The 22,213-nt window shown below is 37.6% G+C and overlaps 1 protein-coding gene across 1 annotated transcript in view; it reads right to left on the bottom strand.

Annotated features, from left to right (window-relative positions):
- Positions 1 to 22,213, bottom strand: part of LOC124595813 — a 224,719-nt gene that overhangs the window by 46,084 nt on the left and 156,422 nt on the right. The window contains exons 6-7 of the mRNA XM_047134705.1: positions 19,566 to 19,654; positions 1,281 to 1,347 (exon numbers count right to left, since the gene is read on the bottom strand). Of these exons, the coding sequence (XP_046990661.1) occupies positions 1,281 to 1,347; positions 19,566 to 19,654 (156 nt within the window). The remainder of the gene's footprint in view (positions 1 to 1,280; positions 1,348 to 19,565; positions 19,655 to 22,213) is intronic.

Here is a 22,213-nt window from a genome sequence, read left to right as displayed (position 1 = left end):
TGGAACTTCACATGTTGATGAATACTTTTCAGCAAACAAATCATTATACAAAGTGGTCAGGTCAATTTCACATCCTAAGTAACATAGAGCATGTTTATGAGGCTCTTTGGAGCTAAACAATTTTAAGAAAAATGGAATTTACCACCTCTGAAGTGTCCATATGTGCAGTATTACTAGGGACAACCACACATTACTTGTGCAATAATTGGCTGACATTTCTTTAAATTAGAAGCCTTGTTACTGTTTACCACATTTGCAAATTAAATATGGTATTTAATGACTCCACCTCTAATCATCATCAGTGGTCTCACTTTAATTCTATAAATTATTATTCAAACTTTCAGTAAGTTTTCTGTTTTAGGCCTAAAATCTATGACATTTATCTCACTTTGATGTGATTTCGCACTTAAACTGGATTAATTCTAAATATTATACTGTACAGGTTGGCCTGCTTTTACGCATTTTATGACCTGGCAGCATGCTGTCTCCAAAGTAGTCAAAAAATATCCTCCTTTGTCAAAAGGCCACTGTTTTCAACACTTTTCCTAAGAATGAAGTAGAACATGCTCTATAGCTATATTTCGCATCATGTTATGCATCCTGTGTGTGGTTTGAGGGTTGTATTTTTGCATATTGTTCTTCACACCTTTTTCCACTTCCCTCTCACCTTGTATTACAGATATTCACAAAAAAAAAAGAAATTTTGAAAAATGAATGTTGCCACACTCACTGTGAGATGTTATTCATTTTTTTAAAAAAAGAATTTTCCTAGTTTATGTAGAATGGTGAAATCAATATGGTTAATGGATACTCACAGCAGACATTATAGACAGAGTACCATGAAATGTCAGTTATTGTTGATTTATTGTATCTCATAGTGATAGAAATAATGTGTTACAAAACGTAATGACAACATTTGATTTGATCAAATTTGCATGGCAGTCAGTTGAACTGTAAGTTGCAATATAGATTCCATGCCTTTAAACTGGAAACAATAGTCTGAAATTACAGCTGTGACTCAGTTCTCTGTTCCACTACACTGACTCTGTACAAAGGCAAGAAACTGATCTAAATAGTAATATAATCATTCATCCACTGTAACCTGTAACGGAATTAGCCTACGACAAGAAGCTTTGATACTACACTACCATTTGACAAATTCTGAATACTGGGTCCAGCAGAACTGTAGAGAATTTAGTAACACACATTTCTATATGACTTAACTTGTGGAAAATAGTTAAAAATATGCAAGTATGTAGATGCTTGCGATGAAATCTTACCAGTTTCTCCCTGGTGGTACTGCAAACATCCAGCTGGAGCCCTCTGGTTGAAAACAATCTGGGACACCTGCACTATCAAACAATTCATTTACTATCGCTTCTACTGCTTTTCTTTCAATGGAAGTTGCATTTCATAGAATTGTTTAATAATTTGCTGTTATATTTATATGTATTATAAGAAACTCACAAATAGTACAAAAATACACTACTTTTCTGTGACTTAGTTTTTCCCTTACTATCTCAGTTCAATGGCAAAATTAATTAACAATTCATTTTAGTTCTTTGCAGCACAACATATAATTTTAATGTCTTTTTCAAAAGGAAACTGAAAACTATTAGTATCTGAAGAGAATAGTGATAAGCTGGAACAGGGCTGAAATATTTAAAATAGACTTGAATCTTAGTTTTAAGTACAAACTTCTCCATGAAACTGAGGTTGGGGAACACAAAAATAATATGCAAGAACCTGCAAGGAAAGAAAAGTTGCTTCATGTCAAGAGAGAGATAAAAGGATATCTTTATTTTCATTTTTTTTTTAACGTGATAATAGTCTCTTGTCACTTTCCAGTCATCTTTACCTTGTATCATTCCCAATATCTTGTATCATTCCCACTCAATTGGAAGCAATGTTTTCTCACTCTCAACAGTCTAACCTATTCTGTTGAAATTTAAATGTTACCGGTATGCAATACATATGGTTTCTACAGATGTCGCTATGTGTATGTTTCCAAATCAACTGTTAGTAGTTTTGTGTTATTCTCTGAATATTGAGTTGTGAATGAGGTTTTTCTGTGCTTATATGTCATGCCTGTATGGTCAGACCACTTCCCAATAGGTTATGGGCCCAGGTAATGTGATCAGCAAAAACATTTCTCAATTAGATGAAAATTTACATCCATAAGCTTAAAAGTTTGGAAACTGATAAGTCACTTAACCCTTTGAGGCACAGTGGCTCTGTTTCAGTCCCCCTAGCCTCTTCTTTTTCAGCCAAGTGACATTGTGGCTTCTCAAACCTACATAGTGCTGTCACTGCAGGAATTTTTGTAAATAGGACCAGAGTCTGCTTCTTTGGTATAAGACAGTTTCTAATGCTAGTATTTACTTACATTGTGTTGCCTGCTGTTCAATTCACTCATGCAAAACATTTCTTGTGCATATACAAGGAATATATATATATATATATATATATATATATATATATATATATATATATATATATATATATATATACACACACACACACACACACACACACACACACACACACACGAAAGTGCTGGCAGGTCGATAGACACACAAACAAACACAAACATACACACAAAATTCAAGCTTTCGCAACCAACGGTTGCTTCGTCAGGTAAGAGGGAAGGAGAGGGAAAGACGAAAGGATGTGGGTTTTAAGGGAGAGGGTAAGGAATCATTCCAATCCTGGGAGCGGAAAGACTTACCTTAGGGGGAAAAAAGGACAGGTACACACTCACACACACACACATATCCACCCGCACATACACAGACACAAGCCATGATATTTAGATATATTTTTCCCACGTGGAATGTTTCCCTCTATTTTATATATATACAAAGATGATGTGACTTACCAAACGAAAGCGCTGGCACGTCGATAGACACACAAACAAACACAAACATACACACAAAATTCAAGCTTTCGCAACAAACTGTTGCCTCATCAGGAAAGAGGGAAGGAGAGGGAAAGACGAAAGGATGTGGGTTTTAAGGGAGAGGGTAAGGAGTCATTCCAATCCCGGGAGTGGAAAGACTTACCTTAGGGGGAAAAAAGGACGGGTATACAATCGCGCACACTCACACATATCCATCCACACATATACAGACACAAGCAGACATATTTAAAGACCAAAATAAAATATGCGAGCGTAATTTGGCTAGGGTGAAGGCATGTTTGCGGAGGGAATGTAAATAAAACTTAATGGGGTCGTCGGGGGGGTGTTGTGAGGGTGACATGGTATTAGAAGGTGGAAAGTGTAACGTGAGGTTGAAATGAAAATGAAAATAACTGGAGAAAGTAACTGGAGATCTGTTGTGAAAAAAGGCGAAAAAGTGTTGGTTAAAGCTGGGCTATGTTGACCCTGTGGTGAACTTGGGTTGGTAGACAACGATGTGCACAGAGGTTAGCTGGTTGTGTTGCCGCCAAAACACGTTAAAGGATGGAGAAATTCGGGAAAATTTCGAAAAAGCGACGTGTAAATGTATTAAAAAGAGTGGTTTTGTGGTGGCAGATTATGAAAATGAGGCTAACAATTGTCTGGCGAAGAAATAATGACGTTAAAACCTGTGGGAAGCGGCTAAAAATTATCAGTGATGTGGGAAAAACGGAAATGGAAATAAAGCGAAAGTTATCAGAACTAGACGAAATGGTTGTTTAATAGGTGAAAGGAACTGTTTGTGGACTAGAAACGGTGGATTTTATAGCAGCGGTAGTGTTGAAGGCGGAAAAAAAATTTTTTTTTTGGTTATGGTTTGGAAGTGGGTGACGTATTATTGAGTATATATAGGCGGGATAAAATTGTGTAGTAGGTTAATTAGTACGACGTCACCCACTTCTATCCCATATATATATATATATATATATATATATATATATATATATATATATATATATATATATAAATGTCGTAGATATGATGTGTACTATGTTAATATACGAAACAAAATATGTAGTTAGCACAATATGTGCAAAACTACTGTGGCATCATTTGGGGCCACTGTGCTTGACTATGTGTGTCCAGACCTAACTTATATATTTTCCTCCCCAGAACACAACGTCTAGGAAAATGCTGTATGAGAAAGGAATATTAGAAATTTTGGATGAAGTTACATCTGAACATGAATTAGAAAGTGATGAAAGTGACCTTGATGCCAATCCTGATTCTGTTGTGGACATTATTGTTGAAGAAAGTGGCATTAAGAAGCCTCCCATTTAAACTCCTGGGAGTCCTAATAATTTCTGAGAGTGAAAGTGATTATGATGACAATGATGATGATAGTTTTAGTAGTGATTATGATGTGCCTTCATCTTCTCTTGCCACTAACACATGGAGTCAAATTTTTAGTGGTGGTATAAAGTGTCTTGTTGTAAAGTGCAAATTGAAAGATGAAGGTAACACATGGCACCACATAGTTTCTTTTCAGTGATTTTCTGTGATAATTTGATTGAAGATTTAGTGTTTCAAACAAACTCATACACCACTCAAAAAGCGAAACCACTTAACCTCTAACCAAAGACGAAATGTTAGTTTTTCAACCAATAAATTCTTTCATGGAATTAAAACAACCTCATAGTTACTATGACTGTTGATCTTGTCATGAAGTGCTAAGACACAATTATGTAAGTTCACTCATGACACTAAATAGATGTGTTTGACTACTATCACATATTCATTTCAATGATGCCAAGAGGGGATTCTCCTAATTACAATAAGCTTTATAAGATCAATGCTTGACATATTGACCAATAATTAAGCATGGTGAAATTCAATGATAGAATTATTTAATAAGCAGTACATTTCCAAGAAACCCCTCAAAAGAGGATAGAAGGTATGGCTTTGAGCTGATAAATTAGAAATTGTTTACGGGTTTCAAGTGTACACTGGGAAAGAAAGATTCGTCTGAGGTTAATTTAGGACAAAGAGTTATATTTGATTTATGTGAGGGTCTGGAAGTGAATTGTTACCATACACTTTTTGATAACTACATCACAAGTTTGTCATAAGTAGAAAAGCTAACTCAACATGAGATGCCAAGTTGTGGTATTGTCAAGCATGATCGCAAGGTTTGCCACAACCGGAGCATGAGAAAGAGCTCAGTAAAGGGGACTCTGATTGATTAGTGAGGAATGATGGAGCAACCTGTATAAAATGGAAGGAAAAAGGAACTGTAATGGTTTTATCTACCATCATTTCTCTAGGTGACATTTCTGTTGTAAGCAGAAAGGGTGCTGATGGTAGCATAAAGCAAATTGCCTGTCCTAACATTGCTAAGGCATATTGTGTGAATATGAGATGTGTTGACATAGCTGATGTCCTAACATTGCTAAGGCGTATTGTGTGAATATGGGATACATTGACAAAGTTGATGTGATGATCATTCTAGACAATTGACAGCAAAGCAAAAAGATCCTGGATAAGATTGTTTTGGTATTTTGTTGATGTATCTGTTGTGAATTCATTTATTTTGTACACACTGTGCAACACTGGTAGGAGTTTATGACTCAATGAATTCAGAAGGAACGTCGTAACTGATTTAGTAGGTATTAAAAAATTGAGAGATTTATCAGATCCATTACGTAGTACACAATTCCCTTAGAGATTCAGCCATAGGTCCCCATGGAAAAAGAGAAACTGGTTCAACTGGCTCTGAGCACTATGGGACTTAACATCTATGGTCATCAGTCCCCTAGAACTTAGAACTACTTAAATCTAACTAACCTAAGGACAGCACACAACACCCAGCCATCACGAGGCAGAGAAAATCCCTGACCCCGCCGGGAATCGAACCCGGGAACCCGGGCGTGGGAAGCGAGAACGCTACCGCACGACCACGAGATGCGGGCGGAAAAAGAGAAAGGTGGAATCAAAATGTGCACCATACTATGGGGCTCCAAAACATTGTGCATACTATAGTATGAAAAAGACCCTTTATAGATCCAGATGAAGTTGTGAAACATGTGATGTAGGCTTATGCTTGTCATCTAACAGGAAACATTTCATTCCTTTCCATAATTAGCTGCATATTTGAGTGTATGTAGGGTATGTTGTGCACGTTTTATATATTGTGGCTCTTGCTAAGATTTGCTGCAGCGGCTTCAAATGAAGCCACCTCCTAATTTTTATGCAAACGTAAAAAAAAAATTAGTAACTTGCTATTTTCATTTCCTTATTGGGTAATTGATTTACTTTAATCAAATGCAGTGGTTTTATGCTCTGTGCCTCAAAGGATTAACATGACGCATATAGAGCATATGACTGATACATAGAGATGGAGTAGAAATGCTCTCATTTGATAACTACAACACATGGAAAATACAAATTGAAGCACTACTCACCAAAAACAACAGATGGGGATATATATACGAGCTGCTCGCAGTTGCACAAGCTATATAGAAAGCTTAGCTAGGAGCAGACAGAAAATCCCACTGACCTGAAGAAAGTACAGAACTGCACTACATCATGTCTGGTATGGCTTAAACTTGAATCTTTCTACGCATACAAAAAGACATGTTCACAAAGCAATAGTGTGCAAAAGCCTCACACTTCCCAGAATGCAATCTAGTAATAACCTGACGCATTTTACTAAATTCCTCGATGCTGTGCATAAGTTACAAGCAATGGATGTTGAAATAAACAATGATATGATGTCAATAATGCTGCTCTATAGCCATCCATATAGCTCCAACAATTTTACATGTGTTATTGAATCTACATTTACATCTATAATCTGCAAAATCATTTACATCTATAATCTGCAAAATCATCATGAAGTGCATGGCAGTGGGTACATCCCACTTTACCAATTACTATGTATCAATTACTATGGTTTCTTCTCATTCCGTTCACATATGGACCACGGAGAGAATGATTGTTTCAGTGCCTCTGTGCATGCTGCAATTATTCTGATCTTGTCCTCACAATCGCTGTGTGAGAGATATGTAGAGAATTACAGTATATTCCTAAAGTCGCCATTTAAAGCCAGTTCTTTAAACTTTGTTAGAAGACTTTCTCAGATTAGTTTACTCATATCTTCAAGAATCCACCAGCTCAGTTTCTTCAGCACCTCGATAACACTCTACCATAGATCATACAAAACTGTGACCATTCATGCTTCCCTTCTCTGTATATGTTCAGTATCCCCTGTTAATCCAATCTGGTATGGGTCCAACCCATTGAGAAATGTTCTAGAACTGGTCATGTGAGTGTTCTGTGATCAAGCCCCTATGTAGACTGACTGCACTTCCCCGGCTTTCTACAAATAAACTGAAGTCTGCCAATTACTTTATCCGTAACTGAGCCTGTGTCATCATTTCACTTCATATCCCCACAAAGTGTTACAACCAGGTATTTGTGTGAGTTGGTCGATTCCAGCAGTTACTAATTGACATTAGTCATAGGATACTACATTTTTCCATTTTGTGAAGTGCACAATTTTACATTTTTTAACATTTAAAGCAAGTTGCCAGTCTTTGCACCAATTGTGACTCTAGCATGCGTCACACGGGTGGACCATATTATGAAATTGGTGGGCCTAACTTCGAGTTCATGTTGATAAATATGAAGGACAAAATATAATTTAAAATCTTAATTTATGCACCTTACAAAATTCTGTTAATAAATTCATAGCAGACATCATGAAATGCCAAATTTGATGTGTAATGCAGAGCTATTTTAATTTTATAAAATAAAGTTTGACTTTGAATTTTGATTCTGAAATTGGTCTGTTACCAAATTACCTGAAGTCTTCTCTAAAGTTTTTAGTTACATCAGGAGATGAGTCCAATTATCATCCTATAACTGCCTCTCACACTGAGTCTTGTCCAAACAATCTCACACACAGCTTCAATTTCTATCTCTGTGGATGGATTTGAGTTTCTTGTCTGCTGTGGTAAATACACTACATCTACTTCCCATTTGCCTAGATTAGATTAGATTAGATTAGATTAATACTAGTTCCATGGATCATGAATACGATATTTCGTAATGATGTGGAACGAGTCGAATTTTCCAATACATGACATAATTAGGTTAATTTAACAACATACTTAAGTTAATATAACAGCTTTATTTTTTTGTGTTTTTTTGTTTTTCTTTATTTTTTATTTTTATTTTATTTTTTTAATATTTTTGGTTTTTTTCTTTTTTTTCTTAATTTATATCTAAAAATTCCTCTATGGAGTAGAAGGAGTTGTCATTCAGAAATTCTTTTAATTTCTTCTTAAATACTTGTTAGTTATCTGTCAGACTTCTGATACTATTTGGTAAGTGATCAAAGACTTTAGTGCCAGTATAATTCACCCCTTTCTGTGCCAAAGTTAGATTTAATCTTGAATAGTGAAGATCGTCCTTTCTCCTAGTATTGTAGTTATGCACACTGCTATTACTTTTGAATTGAGTTTGGTTGTTAATAAAAAATTTCATAAGAGAGTATATATACTGAGAAGCTACTGTGAATATCCCTAGATCCTTAAATAAATGTCTGCAGGATGATCTTGGGTGGACTCCAGCTATTATTCTGATTACATGCTTTTGTGCAATAAATATTTTATTCCTCAGTGATGAATTACCCCAAAATATGATGCCATATGAAAGCAATGAGTGAAAATAGGCGTAGTAAGCTAATTTACTATGATGTTTATCACCAAAATTTGCAATGACCCTTATTGCATAAGCAGCTGAACTCAAACGTTTCAGCAGATCATCAATGTGTTTCTTCCAATTTAATCTCTCATCAATGGACATACCTAAAAATTTGGAATATTCTACCTTAGCTATATGCTTCTGATTAAGGTCTATATTTATTAATGGCGTCATACCATTCACTGCACGGAACTGTATGTACTGTGTCTTATCAAAATTCAGTGAGAGTCCGTTTACAAGGAACCACTTAGTAATTTTCTGAAAGACAGTATTGACAATTTCATCAGTTAATTCTTGTTTCTCAGGTGTGATTACTATACTTGTATCATCAGCGAAGAGAACTAACTTTGCCTCTTCATGAATATAGAATGGCAAGTCATTAATATATAATAATAACAACAAAGGACCCATGACTGACCCTTGTGGAACCCCATTCTTGATAGTTCCCCAGTTTGAGGAATGTGCTGATCTTTGCAAGTTATGAGAACTACTTATTTCAACTTTCTGCACTCTTCCAGTTAGGTACGAATTAAACCATTTGTGCACTGTCCCACTCATGCCACAATACTTGAGCTTGTCTAGCAGAATTTCATGATTTACACAATCAAAAGCCTTTGAGAGATCACAAAAAATCCCAATGGGTGGTGTTCGGTTATTCAGATCATTCAAAATTTGACTGGTGAAAGCATATATGGCATTTTCTGTTGAAAAACCTTTCTGGAAACCAAACTGACATTTTGTTAGTACTTCATTTTTACAGATATGTGAAGCTACTCTTGAATACATTACTTTCTCAAAAAATTTGGATAAAGCTGTTAGAAGGGAGATTGGACGGTAATTGTTGACATCAGATCTATTCCCCTTTTTATGCAAAGGTATAACAATAGCATATTTCAGTCTATCAGGGAAAATGCCCTGTTCCAGAGAGCTATTACACAGGTGGCTGAGAATCTTACTTATCTGTTGAGAACAAGCTTTTAGTATTTTGCTGGAAATGCCATCAATTCCATGTGAGTTTTTGCTTTTAAGCAAGTTTATTATTTTCCTAATTTCAGAGGGAGAAGTGGGTGAGATTTCAATTGTATCAAATTGCATAGGTATGGCCTCTTCCATTAACAGCCTAGCATCTTCTAACGAACACCTGGATCCTACTATATCCACAACATTTAGAAAATGATTATTAAAAATATTTTCAACTTCTGACTTTTTGTTCGTAAAGTTTTCATTCAATTTGATGGTAATACTGTCTTCCTCTTCTCTTGGTTGACCTGTTTCTCTTTTAATAATATTCCAAATTGTTTTAATTTTATTATCAGAGTTGCTGATTTCAGACATGATACACATACTCCTGGATTTTTTAATAACTTTTCTTAATATAACACAGTAGTTTTTATAATTTTTGATAGTTTCTGGGTCACTACTCTTTCTTGCTGTCAGATACATTTCCCTTTTCCGGTTACAAGATATTTTTATACTCTTAGTAAGCCATGGTTTGTTACAAGGTTTCTTATGAGTATATTTAACTATTTTCTTGGGGAAGCAGTTTTCAAATGCATTTACAAAAATGTCATGAAATAAATTATATTTTAAATTCGCATCAGGTTCACGGTACACCTCATCCCAGTCTAACTGCTGTAGGCTTTCCCTGAAATTTGCAATTGTTAAATCGTTGACTGAACGTACTACTTTGGAGGACTGTTTAGTATTGCTGAATGGAGCTATGTCATATATTGTAACTAGCTGTGCACCATGATCAGAAAGACCATTCTCAACAGGCTGAGCATTTATCTGGTTAAACTTATCTTGGTCTATAAAGAAGTTATCTATCAGTGAGCTGCTATCCTTTACCACCCGAGTAGGAAAATCAATAACGGGTGTCAAATTGAAAGAACCGAGTAATACTTCAAGGTCATTTTTCCTATTACCCTCTTTCAGAGAATCTACATTGAAGTCCCCACAAATAATAATTTGCTTCCCCCTGTCTGACAGATAGCACAACAAGGAGTCCAAATTTTTCAGAAATAGATGAAAATTTCCTGATGGGGACCTATATACAGTTACAATTATAAATGTGCCTTTATTTAATTTAAGCTCACAGGCACATGCTTCTATATGTTTCTCTACACAAAACTTTTTTGTTTCTATACTTTTTGCACAATGATAACTTTTGACATATATGGCAACTCCTCCTTTCTCCATATTTTCTCTCATTACATGTGCAGAGAGCTTATAACCACTTACATTTACCTTATCCATATCAGTAACAATGTGATGCTCAGACAGGCATAGTATATCTATTTCATTCTCAACTTCTAAATCTTCTAAACAAACCAGAAGCTCATCTACTTTATTCTTTAAACTCCCAATATTTTGATGAAATATACTTACATTATTTTTAATTATACTTTTATGAGAACCTTTCCTTATTCTAACATTTGCAGTACTCTCCTGTCTGAGTTTCTCATTGTGCTTAGGCCTAGTTCCTATACCAGTGGTCACATGGTGTTCAGAGAGGCAGATTGTGTCAACTGGGTTGGGGGACTTTAATTCATCAATGCAATTACCTAGGACTGAGATACAACTTGGTGGAGATGAAATTTCTGGTGATTGGTGAAAATATATAATTGATAGCTGTGATTGGTGATCCAATGTGCTAGAATTGTGCTGTTTAATTTCTTTCCTAAACTGAAGATTTGTTTCAATCCTGACCTCTCGTAGAACTTGACATCTTTCTGTCTTACCTATCCTAAAAAAGGTGCTGCTCCAACACCTGTAACCACTGGTATTTTACCATTCATGGCAGTGCCTCCCCCCCTTAAATTTCCTGCTATTACCCCAGCCAGTTTCCCCTTCCCTTTCCTGTTGAGATGTAGGCCGTGCCTGTTATAGTCCCACCTACTGAGATAATCAACAGGAACCACACCAATATGAGCCCCCCACCCGACCCAAGCAGCCGCTCCAACTCCAAATTAACTCTCCCAACAGAAGAGTTCAAATGAGGCCGGTCATGGCGTCTCAGGACAGATACAAATTCAACATTGGTGTGTCTTGATGCCGACGCAATCTTTACCAGGTCACACTCTATACTATACCCAGGATCTCTGTCGATGCTGTTCCCTGGCCCTCCCACAATAACCACGGTGTCTTCCCTGGTAAATCCTTTACAGAGTGAACCTAAATCCTCTGTCACCTGATCCAGACTAGCACTTGGTTTGAAGAAATTTGTGACCTGGTATTCTGGTCCTAATTCCTCCTGCAGAAGTTGGCCTACACCTCTGGCATGAGAACTGCCTAACAACAAAACTTTCTTCCTTTTCGATGACTTTCCTACATTCTTTTTCAATTTCCTATTGAAAGTTTGTTGTGTCCTAGCTTTTTGTTATACACTTAAATTTCCTCAAAAATTCTCACTACTATCAATTTCAGGTTTCAACCAGCTTTCTGAGCCCAGTATTATGCGAGCTTCACTGCTTTTCAAATGGTTCAAATGGCTCTGAGCACTATGGGACTTAACATCTATGGTCATCAGTCCCCTAGAACTTAGAACTACTTAAACCTAACTAACCTAAGGACATCACACAACACCCAGTCATCACGAGGCAGAGAAAATCCCTGACCCCGCCGGGAATTGAACCCGGGAACATGGGCATGGGAAGTGAGAACGCTACCGCACGACCATGAGCTGTGGACACTGCTTTTCAGGAGTGCTTCAAACTCTGCCACTTCCTTGCGAATGCATCGGCAGTTGACCGTTAGGATTTTAATACTCTCACCTGTTGGAGGCATTTCTTTTGATCTTCTTCTGGATTTCCTTCAGCTGTCATTATCTGGATTGGATGGTGAGTTGCCTAATCTAAAAACACCCGTACATGGATCCCACACACGGTCAGCTATGTGAGTAGCAGCTTCCGGTGTGTAGTGCACACCTGACCCATTTAGGGGACCCTACAGTTCTCATACCTATGGCACAAATTCAGGAAGTCACAGCCTAGCTTGCCATAGAACCTTCAAAGTCTCTGGTTCAGTCCTTCCACTTGACTCACAACCATAGAGCCACAATTATTCTGGGGATAATGCTGATAATTGTGAGCTTCATTGAAACTCTATGTGCCAGGTTATTCTTCTCAACCTTCTCTGCCAGTCAGTGAAATGACCCAAGTATGACCTATGGGGCCCAACGACATAGCATCATTTGTTTCAACGTGTTTCACAATCTGCATTTGGTTGCATCCTGTTCCCTCAATGTTTGCCAAAGTAGCCTCTTCAACATGTTGAGTGAGGGTCCCCAGTCATACACACTGAATGCACCTGGTGACCTTTCCTGTCTCTTGCTGCCATTTCCCTAACGGGTACCATCTTTTACCATACGGTTGAATTGATGACAATTAACAGATCCCTACCCTTTTGTGTTTGCCTCCTCTTGACACCGGACAAAACAGATTCCCCCAAAACAGGTGAAGTGAGTCCTATTGGCTCAGTTTCAGTTTCTGTGAAAGACAGCACCTCAAAGTTAGGGGGATTGGTGCAACACCCTGAGTCCTCCACGGTTCCCATCCACCCAGTACAGGACGCCTAGATCTACCATTGAAATGCCACCCACAGTCAAGCGGATGAGTAATGACAGATCCCATACGTTCTGCAGAGGAGATGGGATCCACAGGAGTGGATAGTAATTGATGTACTTATGGTACCAGTACCACAGTTACTTGACTCTTGGGAGCTCTTACAACGCAACAACCTTCAGCAGCTGCCAATTATTTGACAGTAGTCAGGGCAATTTCCAGCTCCTTGTCTATTAGCTCATACCATGTTCAAGAAAGGCATTCACAATGCCGCTGCATTTTAACTAGTGCAATGTATTATGGGATAGTGAACAAATAACTTTAAATTAAGATCAATGATTATCTTTTAATCTGTTGAACGAAAAAGTCGCTAATTGCCAATATGAACTGATGTAAATACACAAAGTGAGATTTCTATTAAGGCAACAGAAAAACCTGTGGTAAAATTTATTAGTTTCCCACAACTTTTCGAGATTAATATAGGTGTTAGCAAACTCGAGGACAATGTTAATTTACGATAAATATAGATAATATATAGAGCTACTCCCCTTAGGTAAAACTAGATGTAACACAAGTCTTGCGCATAATATGTAAAAGAGGCCATAGGGAGCACTGTCGTCCTCTTTTTTCCAGACTCAGAAAACTCACAATTATAAATTTATACATCTATGTGTCTGTACTCTACATCAAAAACAATATTTCAGAGTTTATTGCCAGAGGGGAAATACATGATAACAACACCATGGCTAAGGGTAATTTAGACATACCACGCCACAGATTAGCAAGAACAGGAAATTCCCACAAAGTTAACCCTCTCAAAATGCCAATTTATGTTCAGTCTATGGATATAATTTTTTTAAAATTAAGTGGTACAGATGGCTGTCAGATCATCCATTCTATGACATTAAAGAATTCTTTGAGGTGCCTGAGGAGGATATTAGCATTTCAAAGTTGTCTGTAGTTAAACATATTATTGTGTGCTGTGGTTAATTGTGTGTAATTACATAGTGTATACAATAAACAATACAATATTATATTATAGTATAGCCTATTGCATTAACTTTTAGAAGCTATCCTGGTGTTTAGATTAGATTAGATTTACTTTCATTCCAATTGATCCGTAGTGAGGAGGTCCTCCAGGATGTGGAACATGTCAGAAAAACAACAATACATGACAAATATTTAAACTAAAACAAATAAGCTAATGTACCATTCCACAGGTCCCAAGTGGAATGATCGTCATTTTTTAATGAACACTAAGAGTCATTTTACAAATACTATTGCACTGAATTTAAAATAAAAAAGTTTTATATTTATTTATAAGGTAAGAAACATGTAATACAACTACTGTAATACTTATTTACAATGAACACATTACTGCACTGAAATGGTGCAGAAGTTAGATTATACTTACACACACACACACACACACACACACACACACACACAAATTTTCAGTGAACACATTACTGCACTGAAATTGTGCAGAAGTTATGTTGTACTTATATACAAATCAGTTGGTTTTCCTCAGAAATTCATCAATGGAGTAGAAGGAGTTGGCCACCAATAAATCCTTTAGGCTTCTCTTGAACTGAATTTCATTGGTTGTTAAGCTTTTTATGGCTGCTGGCAAGTTATTGAAAATGTGTGTTCCTGAATAATGCACACCTTTTTGTACAAGACTAAGTGACTTTAAATCCTTGTGAAGATTATTCTTATTTCTAGTATTGATTCCATGAATTGAGCTGTTGGTTTGAAAAAGTGATATATTTTTAATGACAAATTTCATTAAGGAATAAATATATTGGGAAGCTGTAGTTAGTATCCCTAGTTCCCTAAACAGGCTTCTGCAGGATGTTCTTGAGTTCACACCACATATAATTCTTACTGCACGTTTTTGTGCCCGGAAAACTTTAGCTTGGCTTGATGAATTACCCCAGAAAATAATCCCATATGACATTATGGAATGAAAGTAAGCATAGTATGCCAGCTTTTTCATTTTTATATCCCCTATGTCTGACAAAATTCGCATTGCAAACAGAGATTTGTTAAGACGCTTCAGCAGTTCTGTGGTGTGCTCCTCCCAGTTGAATTTATTATCAAGCTGTAATCCCAAGAATTTAACACCGTCCACTTCTTCTATCTTCTTGTCATCATATGTTAGACATATACTCTTGGGACACCCCTTACAAGTTCTGAACTGCATGTAGTGTGTTTTTTCAAAGTTTAGTGACAAAGAATTGGCTAGGAACCAGTGATTAATGTCTACAAATATTTTATTGGCTGATCTTTCTAAGACTACACTTGATTTGCTATTTATTGCAATGTTTGTATCATCAGCAAACAAAACAAACTTGGCATCTGGTAATGTTACTGATGAAAGGTCATTGATATACACAAGAAAAAGTAAGGGCCCCAAAATGGAACCTTGTGGGACCCCACATGTAATTAGTTCCCAGTTGGATGATGCCTGATAGCTTGATACATGTCTCTTTCCTAATAACACCCTTTGTTTCCTGCCAGAGATATAAGATTTGAACCATTTTGCAGCATTTCCTGTTACACTATAATATTCTAGTTTACTTAAAAGGATATTGTGATTTACACAGTCAAATGCCTTTGACAGATCACAAAATATACCAGTTGCCTGCAATTTTTTGTCTAATGAATTAAGTACATTTTCACTGTAAGTGTAGATAGCCTTCTCAATATCAGAACCTTTTAGAAATCCAAACTGTGACTTTGACAGTATGTTATTTGAGATAAGATGGTTATAAAGACGACTGTACACTACTTTTTCGAAAATTTTTGAGAATGCTGGCAACAGTGAAATTGGACGGAAATTTGATGCTATTTCTTTATCTCCCTTCTTAAACAGTGGCTTAACTTCAGCATATTTGGTACATTGCCATGCTTGAAATGTATTCTCTAATGTACTGACACTTGCGTATTTTATTATTCTGTATGTACTAGTACATCCTGTATGACGAAGCCAATATCACTGTAAAATGATCTATGGTGAGTAAAATTCTTGATTCTTGATGCTATCTCGTACAGTCACTAAATCACATACGCCGTTTTGTTACAAATTAGATTATGCAAATGACAATGATAGCTTCCGAAACTTTAAAAAATGCACGGTCGTGTGCATCGATACCAGGCTCGGATCTGAGGACGGGAAAGGGAGGGGTGCAAGTTGGGGTATTTCAGGGGACACCAAATTCATACTGTTGAAAAAAGCCTTGTGTCACAAAGGAGCTAGAATCCAGCTGAAAAAAGCCTTGTGTCACAAAGCACCTAGAATGCAGCACACGCTGGCCTACTATCGATTATTCATATGGATTTTGAACATTTTTGAACATATTCTAAGTTGATTTCTGAACAAATCATAAGCTGGTTTTTGAATGCATGCATAGTGTAGGTGATGTCTCTGCCAGGGGAATTACGATCGCAAATAGATATAAAAAACTTTCCCGCAGACACAAGGGACTGAGCTATACGAGCTGAGCTGAATAAAACCGAACCCGGCAATGCCAATCGCTGTTTGTTTATGTGGTTGATTGGGTATGCGAATGATCAGCGTTGTTATAATCAGCGAAATCCATGGTTTCAGAGTGGAAATAAACAAATAACATGAATAACGGATAGGAAAGATTACATATTATCTTCTCCTTGCATCCAAGAAAATGAAATTTTGACAGAAAATAATGTTTGCCAGATCGCTACACTACCCGCCGTACAGTACCCGATTAGTGACCGCTTTACGGTCTATTCTGGGAATAGCGCGAAAACGCTTTTACGAACACGTAGTAACGTCTAACCAGCAAATAAGCGCGGGATAACTGAACCTGTGATTCCGGCAGGGCTCGTGAATTTTCCGGAGAATAAGTTTTTACAATGGTAGGAATAGTTACAGAGTTAGTGATAACAAGATTGCTTGTTAGAACGACGAAGAAGAAGAAACGGGGATATCACACAAATTATACGAAAGAATATTACGATTCCAAATTTATATAAAAATTTCGTACTACTACTTTTCGATCTTATGCTTGATTGACTGGAGCATATGAATGAAATGTGAAACTATTTCCTATCATAAAATTTTTTGCTTGTAGTAGGCCTAACAGGCATTTGATATTGGTACTTCGTGAATTATGTTTTGTCGTATTATTTATGTAAATAAGGTATATAAATATGATCATTTGTGCCAAAAGCATCTCGCTTCTTTGGCGTTACATTAGCTGCATTATTTGAAGGGCCTATTTCGTTTTATCTAACAGTGACAAACGTAATCAAATCTAGAAACCTCACCAGTCATGGGTAGCCTACTATTCATATTAACAGCCAACAGTGGTTGTTTTTGAAGATCACTGCCCTTCAAATGATAGAGGCAATGGTAAGAAAATCGGTTAAAGCATTTAATTATCCAGACGAGTCTCATTCGCATCCTGCATCAACAGTATTTCCATCCCTATCATTTGTCACTACATCAGGCACTCGGTGACCGTGATTTCTAACGTCGTACAGAATTTTATCGGCTTGCCATCCAGCAACTAAGAGACGACCTTACGTTTTTCCAACATGTGTTCTTTAGTAATGAAGCAACGTTTACTAATTTAACTGGCCGACTGGTAGCGGGAGAGGTATCACAGGACGTTTTAATTTCCTATGTCCTCAATATAGGCTTGATGGCTTCCATTACAAAACATATACGTTTGAAATACACTGACGTGCGATAAATAATGCTGTGGGCAGTGCACTTTGGCATACTTAAGACCTAATAACATGTCTTACATTTCCCAAACATACATGTTTAAAAAAAACACACTCTTCAGAAAGATGTGCGCTACAAAATGAAAATATTTTTGAAAAGTCGATTTTTTTTTAAATTTTTACGTCTTCTCTCAAACGCTTCAGTGCGCAACAGTATGCAAAGAGCTGTGTAAATGTCCTAGACGAAAATGTAGTAGCTAATGAATATCGCAATTTCATACATTCGTGGAACTAGTTCATCAGTTTTCTTTCCAGAAGTCTGAAGTGCCGATCAACAACTTCTTTCATTATATCGACGACTAGTACACCTTGAAAATGTTGAAGGGTGCTGAATGTCGTCAACAAGAAGAAATAACTATCGTAGTCACATGGAACTTCAATGACTTGATTCTTCTCCGTATTCTAATCCGTACTCTAAATTATGACGTAATCCAGATCGTTGCTCAAAAAGAATGGTTTCTCACAGGAAAGAGATAAGTTATCAGGTCGAACATTTCAGATTTTTAATGAGTACATGTAAAGAAAGCGCGTTACGGAACACTTTTCTCTGGCTAGCGCTTCCATCTGAAATCAAAACTGAATCTTTCCACGTATTTTTTTTTTTTTTCAAGTAGTGAAACAATAAAGCAGTTACTTCGTTCTGAACCCTCTTGGTAAGTCGTTCATGATAAGTGATCACCATAACTCCACCAATAGAAAAAATTGCCTCTCACAAAATTATCCTTCATATGGTTTCCTAAAGAAAGTTCACAAAACTAACCTCAGTAAATTATTTTGTAGAAATAAATTTGTTTTAGTAGAAATTTTTGAGTTGCAACAGTTCAAGACAGAGGTTTTAGCTGTATTTGGCTAATGAAAATAGTTGTGGGTTTCGGTCATGGCTACCAAAACGCATCAGAATCACAAAAAATATTACATTTAATTTTTATTTTACTTGAGGGACGTTGCGTTAGACATCCTGCTTTTTCTTAAATTTTGGTTATCTATTTGTGTACGCAAGGTACTACAAAGCTGCAATGTGACGAGTATTTGATTTATGTGTAATTAATATCCACATGTGTACAATATGTCACGGTCCAAGAGACATTATATTACAAACACGACAGCATTAAACTGATAACGGGCCGTTGCACACAATACGTTCCCGATATCAAACTACTCAGCTAATATCCATGAGCAACTTTGAATAATTTGACTGTAGGTTTCATGTCCACCCCGCATATTCCCAGAACAAGCAAAAATGATACATTACGTCAGCGCCTACTGTCGTGGCTGGGTCATGTCAGCTGAAAGTGAAATGGTGTAAAAAAAAACTGAGTGTGAGTGTAAAGCAGCGGAAAAATATTTATATGTTTTAGTTCCCTTAAAGAAAAGGTTGTTGAGACACAAATGAAAATATTACATGATTAGAACCTCTGCATATCAGGTATCCAAGTAACTAAAAATCCATCAGCTACAATTGATGGTGTATCATTTTTGAGAAGAAAAGATCACAAGGTGCTATGAACTACAAGTAACAACAAAGGAGGACCATTCTACGGTATTTCATAGTATGGCATACAAACCTTAATTTCCCATATTCGGCTCAGGTCGCTTCTGCTCAAATTCATAGTAATACTGATTGGGTCTCTCACGCTGTCCACGTCAAAGTACACTGAAAACAGAAATCAAGCATGATGATCACTGAACATAAAGATATGGAAATAATTAGTCATGTAAACCATGAAGCTGCTGTTTTGTTTAAATCCACGTTCCAAGGTTTTTGCACTATTTGTATCGGAATTGTATGGAACGAGCCTGTTTACATAATGCAGTACCTCCGTTGCAAGTGGCAATGGCCCATCAAGTTTGCAAGTCTATATAGTGCACTTCGCCTCGATGCATAAATTCTCAACTTCACTGGACTGAATGTAGCTGTGCCCACTGAAACAATGGGCATAGGATTTTCTTTTCTTCGGGTTATTCATACGTAATGTATAGCCTATAAGGTGAAATGGTGTTTTAAAATGCAGTATGCTGCCTAAACTCCCCATTGAAATTATAAGGAGGAGATTCTGAGAGGTCGGGTAGTGGCTGGTTAATTCCAAATATTGCGTTATCAATCAGCATAATACATTATTACATTAAAGGTTAGCCGTTTATAATTATTTGGATCTTGCTGTATTTCACGTGTGTCTAAAAATTACCACATTATAAAATTTGCATGGTTCAAAATGGTTCAAATGGCTCTGAGCACTATGGGACTTTACATCTGAGGTCTTCAGTCCCCTAGAACTTAGAACTACTTAAACCTAACTAACCTGACGACATCACACACATCCATGCCCGAGGCAGGATTCGAACCTGCGGCAGTAGCGGTCGCGCGGTTCCAGACTGAAGCGCCTAGAACCGCTCGCCGCCGCGACCGAACCCAGTTCCCTCTGAGCAGCCATAGCGTACGGATCTCCGTGCCGGCACGTTCACAGGAGCTCAGTCCGTCAGTTCACCTGATGATGGCGACATGTATGATCGCCGAAATATTGTGCCCGTTGTGCACTGTAGACCGGCAGTACACCCGTGGATATTTTGATTATCAAATACGCCGGGAGAAACTCAAGAATCACACTATCTCCCCTACTTCGCGATAATACAAAGCGAGCTGCTCTTCTTTGTACTTTTTCGATGTCATCCGCAACAAATGCAAGCTTGGACATAAATGCAGACGCTAGTCAAGCTTGCAGGATGGGCTGTTGTATCTGACCACGAACGGCACCAGTGCAGTGTCCTCAATACGTTGCACGTGTCATTCATAGACATAACAGTGTTTTGTGTAGTTTTGTGTCGGAACTAAGTGAATTAGAATGTGGGCAAATTCTTAGTGTTCGTATGGTGGGGGCTTCCCGAAACCATGGTAGCTGAAGTGTTTTATGCTTCAAGAGCCACCTACCGAAGATTTATACCGCATACAAGGAAAGTGGAAAAACAACATCCGCTAAACCACCACGCGGAAAAAGTGTGTTTCGAGTGATCGAGACAGACGGTCATTTAACAGAACTCTGACGAAAAATAAGAGGACGACAGGTGCAAAAATCACTGTAGAACTGAAGTCTAACTAGCAAGCCCTGCCACCACCAAAAGAACAAGAAGGGAGCATCATAAGCAGGGAATGGAAGGGCAACTGGAATTCCAGAATCACTCGTCAGTGATACAAATACCCGTAACGGAAAAACGTGGTATCTAAGCCATAAAAACTGGACTATGGCATATCGAAAGAAGTCATTTGGTAGGATGAGTCTACTTTCACACTGTTCCCAACTACTGGATGGGTTTGCGTCCCAAGAACGAGACATGGCAGAAATTCGGTTATGGTTTCGGCAGCCATATTGCGGCATTCCGTGAGGCCCATGGCTGCACTGCTAGGTCGCATTACTGCCAGGGACTATTTGACCACTCTGGCTCATCAGGTCCATTCCATAGCACTTTGTTTGTTCCCCAATGGCGACGCTGTGTTCCAAGGCGACAGTGCCACTGTTCATACAGCTCGCATCGTCCGGGTCAGGTTCTGTGAGCACGATGATGAATTAACGCATCTCCTCTCCAACGTTACTGACTCTTTGTGGGCCGGCCAGTGTGGCCGAGCGGTTCTAGGCGCTTCAGTCTGGACCCGCGCGACCACTACGGTCGCAGGTTCGAATCCTGCCTCGGGTATGGATGTGTGTGATATCCTTAGGTTAGTTAGGTTTAAGTAGTTCTAAGTTCTAGGGGACTGATGGCCTCAGATGTTAAGTCCCATAGTGCTCAGAGCCATTTGAACCATTTGAAGTGTTTGTGGTCTACTTTGGAGAGAAGGTTGCGTTATCGCTATCCACCTTCATCATCAGTACTTCGAATTGCCACTATTTTGTAAGAGGAAAGGTCTAAGATTCCCTTTAAAACCATACAGGAGCTGTATTTATCCTCTCCGAGACGATTGGAAGCTGTTTTGAATGCCACCGGTATCCCTACTGCATATTAGGCATGGTAATGTGGTTCCATTTTTCGTACACCTCCTATATGTACTGGGTAGGTTGTAAAAGGGCTCCATTTATGAACATGCATAAGGAGCTGCTTGTCAAAAAGTCCTTTGATTCATTGTTAAACTCTACTATGTCACTCACAATAGATTTAATTTGATGTGGCAGGTTGTTCAATACATGTGATTCCAATTAGCTCATACTTTCTGTAACAGAAGTAA

This window comes from Schistocerca americana, chromosome 2, assembly GCF_021461395.2.
Source record: "Schistocerca americana isolate TAMUIC-IGC-003095 chromosome 2, iqSchAmer2.1, whole genome shotgun sequence".
Taxonomy (NCBI): Eukaryota; Metazoa; Arthropoda; class Insecta; order Orthoptera; family Acrididae; genus Schistocerca; species Schistocerca americana.
This window is presented reverse-complemented; position numbering and strand designations above follow the sequence as displayed.